Here is a 17,125-nt window from a genome sequence, read left to right as displayed (position 1 = left end):
ATGGGTTGACAAAGCCGCACTGATCCATAAAGGTAGCCAGCACTTGCGACATCTTGGAAGGTGTAACTGTTCTCGAGCTAGATCTGTCTAGACTGGGATCCATCACACAATTAAGGTCTCCTCCAAATATTAGCTTGTGAGTGTGTAAATCGGGAAGCGACGATATAAGTTTCTTCATAAAATCTACATCATCCCAATTTGGGGCGTACACAGAGACAAGAACAACCGGAGTTTGGTAAAGGGAGCCAGTTACTATAATATATCGCCCGTTAAGAGTCACAGATGATGTTAGAGGGAATAAAATTTACTTTTTTATTAATCAAGATGGATGCTCCTCTCGTTTTAAGGTTGAATGTAGAGTGAAAAATATGACCTATCCAGGGTCTGCTAAGTCGTTGGTGGTCTATTGTACGCAAGTGGGTTTCTTGTAAGAATATGATGTCTGTTTTTAAATGTTTCAGGTGAGAAAATACTCTAGCATGCTTCACAGGTCCATTCAAGCCCCCTACGTTCCATGAGATAATTTTGATGGAGCCTCTCACTCTCACCGAACTGCTTGGGTTATTCGTCATAACAATCTCTGAAAGTCAAATGATAATGGGATACGGTGACTTGGTTCAGTTGAAAAGTCGTCAGGCATACGTGCAAACCCAGTAAGGTACTGCAGCAAGAAGAGTGATAGACACATGCCAATCTGAATGCAAAAAACAGGTAATGGGCAAAAAAACAAGCAAAACAAAAATATACACCCCCCCCCCCCCCGTACCTATGCTCATCTTCCCACCTATGATGAGCTGCAGGCAAAACTATTTATTAACTTCCGGAATAACTAAATGAAAGCACTATCCTTCTTATTCCTCTATCCTTAAAACAGAGAGCACTACCGAGCTTGCATATGTACTGTAAACACACATCAACAGATTTAGAAGTAAAACAGGAACAGAGCAGACTAGCACAAAAATGCCAGAAAAAAACAACCTAGTATATGTGTGCACGCCCACATCTACATACCCATACATACATATGCACATGCAACTATATACACACACGCACACATACACGTATGCACACGCTTAATCGCACACGCAAACACACAAAAACTCCGCACCATTATCTTGAAGGGTCAAAGCCGTTTAAGAAGCAGGTTCTGATTTTGAGATGACTGCAGTTTGAAAAAATAAAAGTCCGAAGTAGACTTCTATGTTCAGTGGGTGGCGTAGTTGTCCGAAGGGACTCCGTTTTTTGTGTACTTGGTTTGAGGAAGCCAATATCATGGCGATCACGGCAGTGGTGGAAAAAGTCCAATTGTAGTGTCCGGAATTAATATTTAGTCCACATGTCCATATTCCAATGGCAGAGGTCCGCAATCCAAAATCAAACGTTAGTGTTATAACGAGGAACTTTCGTCGGGTTGAAATAATCGCATTTCAAAAAAAAAAAAGGGCCGAGGTGCACGGTAGCCAAATCAGCCGCTCACCGTGAAACCTGGAATTATTTAATTGTTTATATAACTGATGCCTGGCCCGGACCGAATAGGAAAGCCTCGGCAGTATTTCAGGAGCCGTGTACGTTGCGAGCTTGTTTACTCATATCAATTTGCCAGGTGTTGGTTGTAGAACATTTCAGCCTCTTCTGCGGTGTGAAACTTGTGCGCCACGCCCTGGTGTGTTAGTGTAAGTACAGCTGGATGGCGGAGTGTGAACTTAATACCTCTCTTGTAGAGTTTGGACTTTATTCTGAGGAATGTGGCGCGCTTCTTGGCCAGCTCGCTGCTCATATCTGGAAAAATAAAGATCCTTTGACCCTGATATACAAGTTGCCCTCGTTTTCTCGCTAGGGTGAGTACCTGGTCCCTCTATTTGTAGCGTAGAAAGCGAAAGATCATGGGTCGGGGCCGTTCTCGTTCCCCTGGTTTTGCTCTCAACATGCGGTGTGCCATTTCAAGCTCTGATGGTGAGGTGAACGACTCGTCTTGCAATATGTCAACGAAAAATGTAGACACAAAATCTGTGGCCGAACGTCCCTCGTAACCTTCGGGTAGTCCAATTACTCTGACGTTGTTCCGACGAGAGCGATTTTCGAGGTCTTCTGTCTTGTGTTTAAGATGAAGGTTTTCAGTTTGGAGTTGTTTCAGCTGTGTTTCAATGCTGGTTAGCCTGTCGCTATGGTCGGAAAGGGCAGTATCCATCGTAATCATACCAGAGCCCAGATCTTCCACCTTGATTCGAACCGCATTTAAGGTCGCTTGAATAGGAGACAGTGAGGCTTGTATTTAGGCAGAAATCGCTGCTCTATTCTTCTCCAGTTCAACTATCAGGTCGGCGATGGTCAGAGCGGAGTTAGCTACTTCTGCGGAAGCCATTGTTAGCTTAGGCTCTGGAGGTATGGTAGGGCCCGTGGTCGTAGGTTTTCCTCTCTGGGCGCCGGTCCTATTTTTGCCAGACGTTGTTAAAATTTATATTGTAGCCCGTTCCTGCAACACTGAATGAATTCGCGATTTACTGTTGATGTGAATAGTAAGGATTTACGAAATCGCTCGGGAGCTGCTGTCTGTACGTCTGCTTCACTCGGTCGCCATACCCGAAGTCCCGTGTTGCTTCCTCTTCTTGAAATATGTATTCACCACAACCATTTCTATCCTTTTTGCAAAATCCACCACCATCTGTCCTTCCACTTTTCTCTCCTTGACATCATACCTACCCATTACCTTCTCATCTCCTCTGTTCCCTTCACCAACATGCCCATTGAAGTCCACTCCAATCACCACTCTCTCCTCCTTGGGTACACTCTCTACCACGTCATCCAACTCACTCCGTAATTCTTCTTTCTCTTCCATCTCACACCTAACTTGCGGGGCATATGCGCTGATAACATTCATAAATACACCTTCGATTTCCAGCTTCATACTCATCACTCTGACACTCTCTTCACCTCCAGCACACTCTTGACATACTCTTCCTTCAGAATTACCCCTACCCCATTTCTCCTCCCATTTGCACCACGGTAGAAGAGTTTGAACCCACCTCCGATGCTCCTGGCCTTGCTCCCCTTCCTCCTGGTCTCTTGCACACACAGTACAGGTGCATCTCAAAAAATTAGAATATTGTGGAAAAGTTCGTTATTTTCCGTAATTTAATTCAAAAAGTGAAACTTTCATATATTCTAGATTCATTACACATAAAGTGAAATATGTCGAGCCTTTTTTGTTTTAATCTTGATGATTACGGCTTACAGCTCATGAAAATCAAAAATCCAGTATCTCAGAATATTAGAATATTACATAAGACCAATCCAAAAAAGGATTTGTAATACAGAAATCTCGACCTTCTGAAAAGTATGTTCATTTATGCACTCAATACTTGGGCAGGGCTCCTTTTGCACGAATTACTGCATCAGTGCAGTGCGGCATGGAGGCAATCAGCCTGTGGCACTGCTGAGGTGTTATGGAAGCCCTGGTTGCTTTGATAGCGGCCTTCAGCTCATCTACATTGTTGGGTCTGGTGTCTCTCATCGTCCTCTTGACAATACCCATAGATTCTCTATGGGGTTCAGGTCAGGCGAGTTGGCTGGCCATTGAGCACAGTAATACCATGGTAGTTTTGGCATTGTGGGCAGGTGCCAAGTCCTGCTGGAAAATGAAATCAGCATCTCCATAAAGCTTGTCAGCAGACAGAAGCATGAAGTGCTCTAAAATCTCCTGGTAGACGGCTGTGTTGACTCTGGGCTTGATGAAACACAGTGGACCAACACCAGCAGCTGACATGGCACCCAAATCATCACTGACTGGAAACTTCACAATGGACTTCAAGCAACTTGGATTCTGTGCCTCTCCACTCTTCCTCCAGACTCTGGGACCTTAATTTCCAAATTAAATGCAACATTTATTTTCATCTGAAAAGAGGACTTTGGACCACTGACCAGTGGTCCAGTTCTTTTTCTCCTCAGCCCAGGTAAGACGCTTCTGACGTTGTCTGGTTCTGGAGTGGCTTCACATTAGGAATGCGACACTTGTAGCCCAGTTCCTGGGCACGTCTGTGCGTGGTGGCTCTTGATGCACCGACTCCAGCCTCAGTCTACTTGTGAAGCTCCCCCAAGTTCTTGACTTGCTTGACAATCCTCTCAAGGCTGCGGTCATCCCTGTTGCTCGTGCACTTTTTCCTACCACACTTTCCCCTTCCAATCAACTTTCCATGGACAGCACTCTGCGAACAGCCAGCCCTTTTAGCAATAACCTTCTGTGGCTTATGGGGTATGGTCAAGAGGAAGATGAGAGACACCAGACCCAACAATGCAGATGAGCTGAAGGTCACTATCAAAGCAACCTGGGCTTCCATAACACCTCAGCAGTGCCACAGTCGATTACCTCCATGCCACACCGCATTGATGCAGTAATTCGTGCAAAAGGATCCCCGACCAAGTATTGACTGCATAAATGAACATACTTTTCAGAAGGTCGAAATTTCTGTATTATAAATCCTCTTTTTTTTTTTTTTTTTTTTTGGTCTTATGTAATATTCTATTATTTTGAGACACTGGATTTTTGATTTTCATGAGCTGTAAGCCATAATCATCAAGATTTAAAAAAAAGGCTTGACATATTTCACTTTGTGTCATAAATCTAGAATATATGAAAGTTTCACTTTTTGAACTAAATTACGGAAAATAATGAACTTTTCCACAATATTCTAATTTTTTGAGATGCACCTTTATACCTACCTTTCTTCTTTCCATCATGGCAGCCAGCTCTCTCCCTTTACCAGTCATAGTGCCAACATTCAAAGTTCCAACTCTCACCTTCACACTCCTACCCTTCCGTCTCTCACTGCCTTTGGACATGCCTTCCCCCTCTCCTTCTCCTTTGCCCAACAGGAGCATAGTAGTTTCCACCGGCACCCTGCTGGTTACCAGTACCGATGGCGGTCGTTGGTAACCCGGGCCTTGGCTGATCCAGTATGGAAATGTTATTTATGATCCAAATATTTGATCTGGCAAAGATTTTACGCCGGATGCCCCTCCTGATGCAACCCTCCCTATTTATCTGGGCTTGGGACCGGCACTAAGAATGCACTGGCTTGTGCATCCTCAGTGGCTGGGTTAGGTATCCGCTGCATTTGTTTTAATTTTACTTGGCATGTTTGCAGCCCTCTAGTAGAAATAATATAGCCCCTTTGAAGATGTTTTACGTCTCAATGTGACTGTCCAGTTAAATCAAGGAAAGTTAGATAAAAATGTCTTTTCTGATAATTTATCTCTGACTTTGTTTCTCCCTCTCTCTTGCATCTTTCTTTATTTTCACACTGTCTCTCTACCCATCTTTTGGCTGTCTCTCATTCTTGCCGTCTCCTGTTTCTCCCTCAAGGTTTTATTCCCCGGTGATATGTGATAGAAAGCCACTGCTTTTTTACCCTCCTGTCTACCCACTGGTCAACATAGAGCTCAATGCTGTGGTGACACATATCAACAGTCCCTCTGACTTCTACATCCAACTGGTACCCCACCACCACACACACACACACACACACACATGCATATTGACTAAATATGTCATTTATTGATTATAGTTCTGCATTTAATTAAAGTACTTACACTTGGATTTCTTTATAACGTGATCTGCCTATACAAAGTGTTTATACACACACATATATATATTAGGGCTGGGACTTTAACGCGTTAATTTGATAATTAATTATAAGAAAAATAACAGCGTTAAAAAAAAACTCATTTTAATTTACACTCCAGTCAACACGGAACGCCTCTCAGTGCACTCGTTTCTGGCATACGGGTTATACCAATGCACCGAGTGACGTCAGTCAAGCGGAAGGCGGAGTAGGTCAGGCTAACAAGTTAGTATGCTAACAACAGATGTGATGGGCGACAAGGATGACACCGCGTTGCTTAGCTCTGTGGATGGGAAATTTACGTTTAAAAAACGGTCGGATGGAAGCCTAGATAAGAGCACTGTTGTGTGCAGACTCTGCAACAAAGAGTTTGCATTCCACCGCAGTTATTCTAGCCTCCGGTATCACCTAAATGCAAAACACGTTGCAGCTAGTACGAACACCGGAGCTAACGCTAATGCTGGTGCTCCTAGTACAACCAAGCAGTCGCCAACCGACTCTCCACCAGATGACGGGTTTCAAAGCCAAGATGGGTAAGTCCATGTCTGATAAATTAACAAACTCACTGGCGAAATGGATTGCTGTGGACTGTAGACCACTTTCGGTGGTAGAAGATCAGGGGTTACAAAAAGTACTGTGGTTACAAAACAAACTTGTTTTGAACAAAATAAACAGGATTTTGTTGTTTAAACTTATGTATGTGTCTATTCATTGATTTAGTCATCTAACAAGAGCTGTTTGAATTGAAAAATGTTGCTTCTGGCGTCAAATATCAATATGCGATTAAAATGTGATTAATGACGATTAATTAATTACAAAGCCCATAATTAATTTGATTAATTTTTTTAATCAAGTCCCGCCACTAATATCTACTCATATATTTTCGGAATGTGTGTGTGGTGTTAGTGTAGATAGCGGGACCGAAAACTAAAGCACTTATGATCCTAATTCTTCTTGGAGGTGGTAGGTATTGTTCCAGGGAGTAAGGGAAAAATCCCAGAAAATTAAAATTATGCATAATTATGCATAAATGTGCAAAATAGGCATTTTTCTAAAAATGGGTAAAAACCACTTTTCTCGGCATTTCAGATGATTCTGAGCATCTTTGATTTTTTTCACCTATAGTGCATCCGGAAAGTATTCACACCCCTTCACTTTCCCCACATTTTGTTATGTTACAGCCTTATTACAAAATGGATTAAATTCCTTTTTGTTCTCATCAATCTACACACAATACCCCATAATGACAAAGTGAAAACGGTTTTGTAGAAATTTTTGCAAATTTATTAAAAATAAAAAACTGAAATATTGCATGTACATAAGTATTCACACCCTTTGCTATGACACTCAAAATTGAGGTCAGGTTCATCCTGTTTCCACTGATCCTCCTTGAGATGTTTCTACATCTTGATTGGAGTCCACCTCTAGTAAATTCAATCGATTGGACATGATTTGGAAAGGCACACACCTGTCTATATAAGGTCCCACTGTTGACAGTGCATGTCAGAGCAGAAACCAAGCCATGAAGTCAAAGGAATTGTCTGTGGACCTCTGAGACAGGATTGTATCGAGGCACAGATCTGGGAAAGGGTACAAAAAAATTCTACAGCTTTGAAGGTCCCGAAGAGCACAGTGGTCTCCATCATTCGTAAATGGAAGACGTTTGGATCCACCAGGACTCTTCCTAGAGCTGGCCACCCAGCCAAACTGAACAATCGGGGGAGAAGGGCCTTGGTCAGGGAGGTGACCAAGAACCCGATGGACACTTTGACAGAGCTCCAGTGTTCCTCTGTGGAGATGGGAGAACCTTCCAGAAGGACAACCATCTCTGCAGCACTCCACCAATCAGGCCTTTATGGTAGAGGGGCCAGACGGAAGCCTCTGCTCAGTAAAAGGCACATGACAGCCCACTTGGAGTTTGCCAGAAAGCACCTAAAGGACTCTCAGACCATGAGAAACAAGATTCTCTGGTCTGATGAAACCAAGATTGAACTCTTAAACCTGAATGCCAAGCGTCACGTCTGGAGGAAACCAGGCACCTTTCATCACCTTGCTAATACCATCCCTACAGTGAAGCATGGTGGTGGCAGCATCATGCTGTGGGGATGTTTTTCAGCGGCAGGAACTGGGGGACTAGTCAGGATCGAGGGAAAGATGAATGGAGCGAAGTACGGAGAGATCCTTGATGAAAACCTGCTCCAGAGCGCTCAGGACCTCAGACTGGGGTGAAGGTTTACCTTTGAACACGACAACAATGCTAAGCACACAACCAAGACAACGAAGGAATGTCTTCGGGACAAGTCTGTGAATGTCCTTGAGTGGCCCTACCAGACTTGAACCACATTGAACATCTCTGGAAAAATCTGAAAATAGCTGTACAGCGACGCTCCCCATCTAACCTTACAGAGCTGGAGAGGATCTGCAGAGAAGAATGGGACAAATACTCCAAATATAGGTGTGCCAAGCTTGTAGCTTCATACCCAAGAAGACTTGAGGCTGTAATCGCTGCCAAGGGTGCCTCAACCAAGTACTGAGTAAAGGGTGTGAATACTTATGTACATGCAATATTTCAGTTTTTTATTTTTAATAAATTTGAAAAAATTTCAACAAAACCTTTTTCACTTTGTCATTATGGGGTATTGTGTGTAGATTGATGAGAAAAAAAAGGAATTTAATCCATTTTGCAATCAGGCTGTAACATAACAAAATGTGGGGAAAGTGAAAGGGTGTGAATACTTTACGGATGCGCTGTATATAAAAAAAAATTTCTGGGACTTAGAAATGATTTGGCATTATGCAAAATATATGCATTTTTGCAAAAATGCACTTATGATCCTAATTTTTTTGGGAGGTGGTAAGTATTGTTCCAGAGAGGACCAGAAAAATGGCAGAAAATTATAATAATTATGCCTAATTATGCAAAATATGCATTTTCTAAAAATGGCTTAAAAACCACTTTTCTCGACATTTCAGATGATTCTGAGCATTTGGGGGGAGGGAGTTGGAATGGGGGGGTAAACCACTTTTCTCGGCATTTCGGATGATTCTGAGCATTTGGGGGGAGGGAGTTGGAGTGGGGGGGGGGTTAGGGGCAGGGGGAAGGCGGTTAGCTGGCAGGATGAAGAGGAGGGAGATTTAGACGGGTGGATAACCAAACCGCTACATTGTAGCAGGGTTCTTCTAGTGTGTGTGTGTGTGTGTATATATATATGTGTGTGTGTGTATATATATATATATATATAGTTTTCTTCCAAAACCATCAATGGTGGTGTTATAAGTGCTCAACTAAGGAGGAGCGGAATATCAATACAGATGCAAGTTTTAGTACGTTGCAGTACAGACCTGTTTCGCGCATCGTGCACTCATCAACTGCAAGTGCGCATGAACAGGCCTGTACTGCAACTTTAAAACTTTTTTCCCCTGCATCTGTATTGATATATATATTCCGCTCCTCATTTGTTGAGCACTTTTACCAACACCATTGACGGTTTCCAAAAAAACGCTATATATAATCCAGTGATTCAATTAAATTCTTTATGAGACAGTACAAGCCTGTTTCATGCCATATGCAATCATCAGCTGTTAATTAATCTACTCGGGAAAGAACATCATGTTCTTTCTTCATTAAATGAAACCCTCAATGGTAGAAAAGTGCTCAACATATACACTACCGTTCAAAAGTTTGGGATCACATTGAAATGTCCATATTTTTGAAGGAAAAGCACTGTACTTTTCAATGAAGATAACTTTAAACTAGTCTTAACTTTAAAGAAATACACTCTATACATTGCTAATGTGGTAAATGACTATTCTAGCTGCAAATGTCTGGTTTTTGGTGCAATATCTACATAGGTGTATAGAGGCCCATTTCAAGCAACTATCACTCCGGTGTTCTAATGGTACAATGTGTTTGCTCATTGGCTCAGAAGGCTAATTGATGATTAGAAAACCCTTGTGCAATCATGTTCACACATCTGAAAACAGTGTAGCTCGTTACAGAAGCTACAAAACTGACCTTCCTGTGAGCAGATTGAGTTTCTGGAGCATCACATTTGTGGGGTCAATTAAACGCTCAAAATGGCCAGAAAAAGAGAACTTTCATCTGAAACTCGACAGTCTATTCTTGTTCTTAGAAATGAAGGCTATTCCATGTGAGAAATTGCTAAGAAATTGAAGATTTCCTACACCGGTGTGTACTACTCCCTTCAGAGGACAGCACAAACAGGCTCTAACCAGAGTAGAAAACGAAGTGGGAGGCCGCGTTGCACAACTGAGCAAGAAGATAAGTACATTAGAGTCTCTAGTTTGAGAAACAGACGCCTCACAGGTCCCCAACTGGCATCTTCATTAAATAGTACCCGCAAAACACCAGTGTCAACATCTACAGTGAAGAGGCGGCTGCGGGATTCTGGGCTTCAGGGCAGAGTGGCAAAGAAAAAGCCATATCTGAGACTGACCAATAAAAGAAAAAGATTAAGATGGGCAAAAGAACACAGACATTGGACAGAGGAAGACTGGAAAAAAGTGTTGTGGACGGATGAATCCAAGTTTGAGGTGTTTGGATCACAAAGAAGAAGGTTTGTGAGACGCAGAACAAATGAAAAGATGCTGGAAGAATGCCTGACGCCATCTGTTAAGCATGGTGGAGGTAATGTGATGGTCTGGGGTTGCTTTGGTGCTGGTAAGGTGGGAGATTTGTACAGGGTAAAAGGGATTCTGAATAAGGAAGGCTATCACTCCATTTTGCAACGCCATGCCATACCCAGTGGACAGCGCTTGATTGGAGCCAATTTCATCCTACAACAGGACAATGACCCTAAACACACCTCCAAATTGTGCAAGAACTATTTAGAGCAGAAGCAGGCAGCTGGTATTCTATCGGTAATGGAGTGGCCAGCGCAGTCACCAGATCTGAACCCCATTGAGCTGTTGTGGGAGCAGCTTGACCGTATGGTACGCAAGAAGTGCCCATCCAACCAATCCAACTTGTGGGAGCTGCTTCTGGAAGCGTGGGGTGCAATTTCTCCAGATTACCTCAACAAATTAACAGCTAGAATGCCAAAGGTCTGCAATGCTGTAATTGCTGCAAATGGAGGATTCTTTGACGAAAGCAAAGTTTGATGTAAAAAAAATCTTATTTCAAATACAAATCATTATTTCTAACCTTGTCAATGTCTTGACTCTATTTTCTATTCATTTCACAACATATGGTGGTGAATAAGTGTGACTTTTCATGGAAAACACAAAATTGTTTGGGTGATCCCAAACTTTTGAACGGTGGTGTATATATATATATGTCTGATAAAAGATTTGAATCATAACATTATCAGCTATATTGCAAAGCATAAATGATGAAATATGTGCAGCCATGCAACTAATACTTATCACTAATCAGCAACAGTTTATTTGCAGATTTCAAATTGGCAGGCAGAACTATACCAAGGAAGTTTTTTTTGTGTGTCTAGAATTAGCTGTTTTAGATTATCATTTGGATGGGAAAATGCCTTGATCTGGTCAGTGAAGTTATATCAACTACCTAATTCGTTGAAGCGGAAGCAGTGAAGAGGTTTTGCTGTCTCACATTTTCTCACCGTCTCTTAAGGTTTCTTTTTCCAGTGTCTGTCTTACCGTCTCTGGTACGTGTTATGACTTTCCGTCTCTCTCTTTCTCACTCTTTGTCTGTGTCCCACTGTCTCCACCTTTTATCTTTTATGTTCTTTCATCTGTCTCTGCCTCCAACTCTATCCCTCCCAGGTTGATGACATGGAGTTCATGCTGCTGACAGAAAAGATGCAGGACTATTACAGCTCAGCCTCAGCAGACATGGATGATGATAATCTCCGGCTGTACCACCCCACCCTAGAACAGGCCTGTGTGGCTCCTTTTGATAAGGCCTGGTACAGAGCCATGATCACAAGTGAGTATTGGGATGTGTGTGTTGTTGGGGTGGGTGGGCTAATATTTGCAATTATGTGGTACAGTTAAGGTCAAAATTATTAGCCCCCAAGGAACTATGGAACATTTCCCTAAAATTCTGCCCAATGTTTGCATCATTCATAAAACTTTACGTCATAAAACATTCATCAATGTTAAGGCCCCTATTTGGTACATTTTGGAATGTAAAATAAATCTTCAGGTTTGCGTTATACCACATGTAGTGAAAAGTTGGGGTGGTCAAAATTATTAGCCCCCATGTGATTTTTTTTGTTGTTTTGCTTTCAAAACACACCTGAGCAATCAATCAGCTTTCAAACCACACCTGAGCAATCAATCAGCATTGAACTTTACTTGAGGGACTCCAATGAACAGGGCTGGTGGCACTTGAAAACTTGATTGAGAGGGACTGTTCTTAAATTCTTGGTAAGAAGTAATTTCATCATGCCAAAAAGTAAAGAAATCAGTCTGGAACTCAGAAAGAAGATCGTGGATGCTCATCTTAAGGGGGAAGGCTTTACTGACATTTCCAAGCATTTCAGAGTGTCTAGAACAGCTGTACGTTGCATCATTGCAAAATACAAGGAGACACATTCTGTTAAACTAACCTGGGCGTGGTCAAAAATGCAAGATTTCAAAAACTTTGGAGAGGGAAATAGTCAGCGATGTCAACAACAATCCCCGGATCTCTGCCAAGATGATTGTAGCTGAACTGGCCTCTTTTGGACTTGATGTTTCAAGGAAGACTGTTGTGCGGGCTCTTCACCGTGGTGGGCTTCGAGGTCATCATCCAAAAAAAAAAACTCCATTGCTCACACAGTGGCACATCAAAGCCAGACTGAAGTTTGCCCGTGAACATTTGAAACATGGGCATGAGTTGTGGAAGTCTGTCCTTTGGTCTGATGAGACTAAACTTGAGCTGTTTGGGCACATGGATGTTGTTTTTGTTTGGCGAAAGAAGTGAGAGGCGTTCAACCCTAAAAACACAGTTGCCACAGTTAAACATGGTGGCGGGAGCATAATGCTGTGGGGCTGTTTTGCTGCTTCAGGCGCAGGAAACCTTGTTATGGTGCATGGGATCATGAAAAAGAAGATTATGTTGACATTTTGAAGGATAATGTAAAGAAATCTGCTGCCAGTCTAGCTTTGGTCGCTGCTGGGTCTTCCAGCAAGACAATGACCCGAAGCATACATCCAAGTTGGTCCAAAAGTTTTTGAAGGACACCAAATTCAAGGTCCTGGAGTGGCCCTCTCAGAGCCCAAATCTCAATCCTATTGAGAATCTGTGGCGGAAGCTCAAGGTTCATGTCCATGCTCGAAAACCACGCAATTTGGATGAGCTGGAACAATTTGCCATGGAAGAATGGGCTAACATCCCTCAAGAGACATGTGCCAACCTAGTTAGGAACTACCATAAGAGGTTGTTGTCAGTTGTGAGTCAGAAAGGTTGCACTATTGACTATTAATTGTTAGAGGGCTAATAATTTTGGCCTTGTCATTTTTGTTTTTCTTGTTTCAGTTCAGTGCATCAGTAAAATATCTTAAGCTTAGTGGAGATTTTGTCTTTGTTCTTTTGAAAGCAATTAAACTATAAACACTTTTGGTTATGGTCATTTCCATGGAAAAGTTAAGGGTTTTGTTTAGTTTCATAAATGGGGCGAATAATTTTGACCTTAACTGTATATTGGAGCAAAGGAAAAAGTCTTTTCTTCTGTCCTGTGATAGACTTGTTACTGTTTTTAGGCAGGTGTTATCCTTCAGTATAAGAAGTTTGAGCCTAAAGAGGGGGTTTTGGCAATTCTTTTTGGAACTAAATCCTCTGCTGCATGCTGCATAAAGACACTTAAAGAAACACCTTTGCTCAAATGAGATTTTAATCGTTCTGAAGATTTTGTTTGTTGTAGTGTTTTGTTTGTTTGGTTTTTTTTTAAGACTATATTTTGGCTTTTTAGCCTTTATTAGAAAAGGATAGTGGTGCTGCAAAGGTCCCAGGCTGGATTTGAACGTGGGATGCCTTATTCAGGTCTGAGCCTTTATAATAATAATAGTCATTACATTTATGTAGCGCTTTTCTAGACACCCAAAGCTCTTCACATTGAATGGGGTAACTTTGTCTGACATCCTTTGTCTGACTGAGACGTGGCTAAACCTGCTGGTGCCAGACAGAGTTATATGTCCAACCGAGCCCTTTGTTTTTCGGGCGGACAGAACAGAAGAGTCCGATAATCCAAGGGTGGAGGAGTCTGCTTTATTATCAACCGCAACTGGTGTAACCCCAAGGACATTAAGATTCTTTCTCGTTCCTGCTCGCTGAACCTGAAGCAGTTGACGATCTCATGCCGTCCACTCTACCTTGCCCGGAAGTTCAGCTCAGTCATCACCACATCTGTATATATTCCACTACAGGCAAAAACCAATGTAGCACTATCAGACTTAGATGATGTGCTATGCTGACATCAAAACAAGTACCCAGACGCGGCTATGGTGGTGGCAGGGGACTTCAGTAAAGCGAACCTAAAAAAGAAAAGTCATGCTGAACTTTCATCAGCACATTACGTGTGCTACCAGAGGGGATAGAACTTTGGATCACTGCTCCACACCGTTCAAGAGAGGCTACAAGGCTGTCTCTCCCCCTCCTTTCGGAAACTCTGACCATGCTGCCATTTCCCTGCTTCTGGCATACAGACAAAAGATTGCACGTGAAGCGGTAGTGACGACGGACGTGAAGCAGTGGTCCGACCAATCAGAGGCCGAGCTTCAGGACGCTCTGAGTGACGTTGACTGGGAGGTGTTCCAGTCGAGTTCCAGTGACGTCAGCGAGTTTACGGAAGTGGTTACAAGCTTCATAGCAATGCTTGTCGATACCATTGTCCCCACAGTAAAAGTTAGGTCCTTTCCTAATCAAAAACCGTAGGTTGATAAAACCATCCGCGATGCTGTAAACGCACGCACTGCTGCCTAAAACTACGGTCTTGTATCCGGCAACATGGACGAGTACAAGACAGCGTTCTACAGTCTGAGAAGGGCGGTAAAAGGAGCTAAGAAGAGGTACAGCGATAGGGTGGAGGCACGGATGGAGCAACGTGACACCAGATGTCTATGGCAAGGACTACAAACAGTAACAGTAAGAGAACATCCCCCGCAATTGGGAGTACCGATACATCCCTAGCGGACGACCTGAACTCCTTTTATGTACGTTTTGAGGCTAGCAATAACAGCGCTAGCTCGTCGGCTAGGAACGACACTGTTAGCATAGCCGAGCTATGTCCTACAGCTGGGGATGAATATCCACTCTCGGTGACTGAGCATAGTGTGTGGAGGTCTCTGGCAGGGGTGAACACAGGGAAAGCTGCTGTGCCTGATGGCATATCCGGGCGAGTACTGAAGACCTGTGCTAATCAGCTAGCTCCAGAGGAGAGGTGACGATTGGCAAGCAGCAGTTTTTTTATGCCACAAAAGAGCACTACAGATGCAATGTTTGCTCTGAGAATGTTAATGGAAAAATATTGAGAAGATCAGAAGGGGTTACATTGTGTCTTTGTGGAATTAGAGAAAGCATATGACAGGGTGCTGAGAGAGGAGGTGTGATATTGTATGAGGAAGTTGGGAGTGGCAGAGAAGTATGTAGGACTGTTGCAGGAGTGGGACAGTGGTGAAGTGTGTGGTTGGAATGACAGATGGGTTCGAGGTGGAGGTGGGATTACAGCAAGGAATAGACTCTGAGCTCTTTTCTTGTTTGCAATGGTGATGAACTGGTTGACGGACGAGACCAGGCAGGTGATCTGTAGTGAGAGTAGGGTTCAGGTTGAGGAGAGCCTGGAGAAGTGGAATTATGCGCTTGAGAGAAGAGGAATGAAAGTCAGTAGGAGCAAGACAGAATACATATGTGTGAATGAGAAGGAGGATAGTGGAATGGTGAGGATGCAAGGAGTAGAGGTGATGAAAGTGTATGAGTTTAAATACTTGGTGTCAACTATTCAAGTAACGTGGAGTGCAGTAGAGAGGTGAAGAAGAGAGTGCAGGCAGGGTGTAGAGGGGTGTCAGGAGTGATTTGCGACAGAAGGGTACTAGCAAGAATTAAAGGGAAAGTTTACTTTACAACTTCAGAGAGACATGGTCGAATTTGAATAGCAAAATTGAAAAAGTGAAAATATTACCTGAAAAACAAAATGGAAAACACTTATTTCTAATCTAACAAACATAACAAGGCCTATAAAACGTGAAATGTCAAAAAAAAGAACTGAAAGTAACCATTGAAATGGTACCAAACAACAACCGGAACTTAAAACTACTAAAACGACCATGGGCCATCAAAAATGACTGAAATTTTAATCTCTATATTCTGTCAAGATAAATACCCAATTGCGATATGAATGCATTGCATATGTTAGTATGTCTGTTAAGAAATGACTGACACCAAAATTAACATTTTAACAACTTAAATACTAACATTCAAACAATTTAAAACACAAACAAATTGAACTTGGAATATTTATTGTGAATAAGTCAAATAAAACATTGAAAAAAGTAGGCAAACCTGAAAAACAAAACAGAAAACAAATATTGCTAATGTAAGAAAAATAGCAGTATCTATAAAAAGTTAAATGGGGGGGGGGGCGCAAAATAACCGTTTAAACAGTCCCAAACGACGCCAATCCCACCACATGCATGCACACTGACACACATTGGGAAGCTCCTCCACTACCACAATTAGCGGTCATAGGCAATGCAAACCACGTCTCTTCTTCACTCACCTTTGCCACACAGGTGTTTGTGGCATTTAGTGCAGATTTCCCAAGTTCTGTTCTTGTAGCCTCTTCGAACCTGGCACTGCCTCCGTGACGGTGTTCGCTGCGCTGTTGTGATATTCGGCTGGTGACTGGGACCTTGTGCCAACTTCCCTTTCCTAAACTCCGCTCTCAATTTCTCCACCAGTAGAAGCAGGAAGTTCCTTCGGGTTATGTTGGCATCAGTGCACTCCTTGTAGAAGATGTGGGCATTGATCCCAGCTAGGTCTAAAATATTGTAGAACACCGCTACCGACCATCTGCACGTACCACTTTTCACCACGTACATGCGTACCATCTGAGATGTCCATGCCGCACTTGTCGTTATTGTAGTACGTGACAGACTTCGGCTTCGAGTTCGGCCCATCCGTGATGCCCAGGGTTGTGTGCACAGTGCTCAATATGCACACATTCTTATTTGGCCTCCCCTGGTAGATGGTGAGCATGACGTCACCACATTTCAGCACCTTGGTGCTGAACGGCTCTGCCTTCTCTTTTGCGGAGGGGGGCATCTCACGCTTCCTTTTCCCTAGGGTGCCAACGAGACTGGTCTTCTTTTTCTGTAAGGTGTTGGCCAGCCTCAGAGACATGAAGAAATTGTCTGTTGTGTTGTTTCTCCCCTTCTCCAGGTATGGAGCCACCAGAGACAACACCACACTCTCTCTTAAGAGCAGACCTCTTCTCCGCGTCTCTTCTCTACCCAGATAAGGAACCCTGTTTAGCATGTACTTGCTGTTTAAATTTGCAGCCAGCCAGAATTTGATGCCAAATTTGTCTGGCTTATTG

The 17,125-nt window shown here is 42.9% G+C and overlaps 1 protein-coding gene across 1 annotated transcript in view; it reads left to right on the top strand.

Annotated features, from left to right (window-relative positions):
* rnf17 (ring finger protein 17) overlaps positions 1-17,125 on the top strand; it is a 207,213-nt gene that overhangs the window by 100,697 nt on the left and 89,391 nt on the right. Inside the window, exons 18-19 of the mRNA XM_056288888.1 lie at positions 5,360-5,489; positions 11,373-11,535. Coding sequence (XP_056144863.1) covers positions 5,360-5,489; positions 11,373-11,535 — 293 coding nt within the window. The remainder of the gene's footprint in view (positions 1-5,359; positions 5,490-11,372; positions 11,536-17,125) is intronic.

Source organism: Lampris incognitus, chromosome 11 (genome assembly GCF_029633865.1).
Source record: "Lampris incognitus isolate fLamInc1 chromosome 11, fLamInc1.hap2, whole genome shotgun sequence".
NCBI lineage: Eukaryota > Metazoa > Chordata > Actinopteri > Lampriformes > Lampridae > Lampris > Lampris incognitus.
This window is presented reverse-complemented; position numbering and strand designations above follow the sequence as displayed.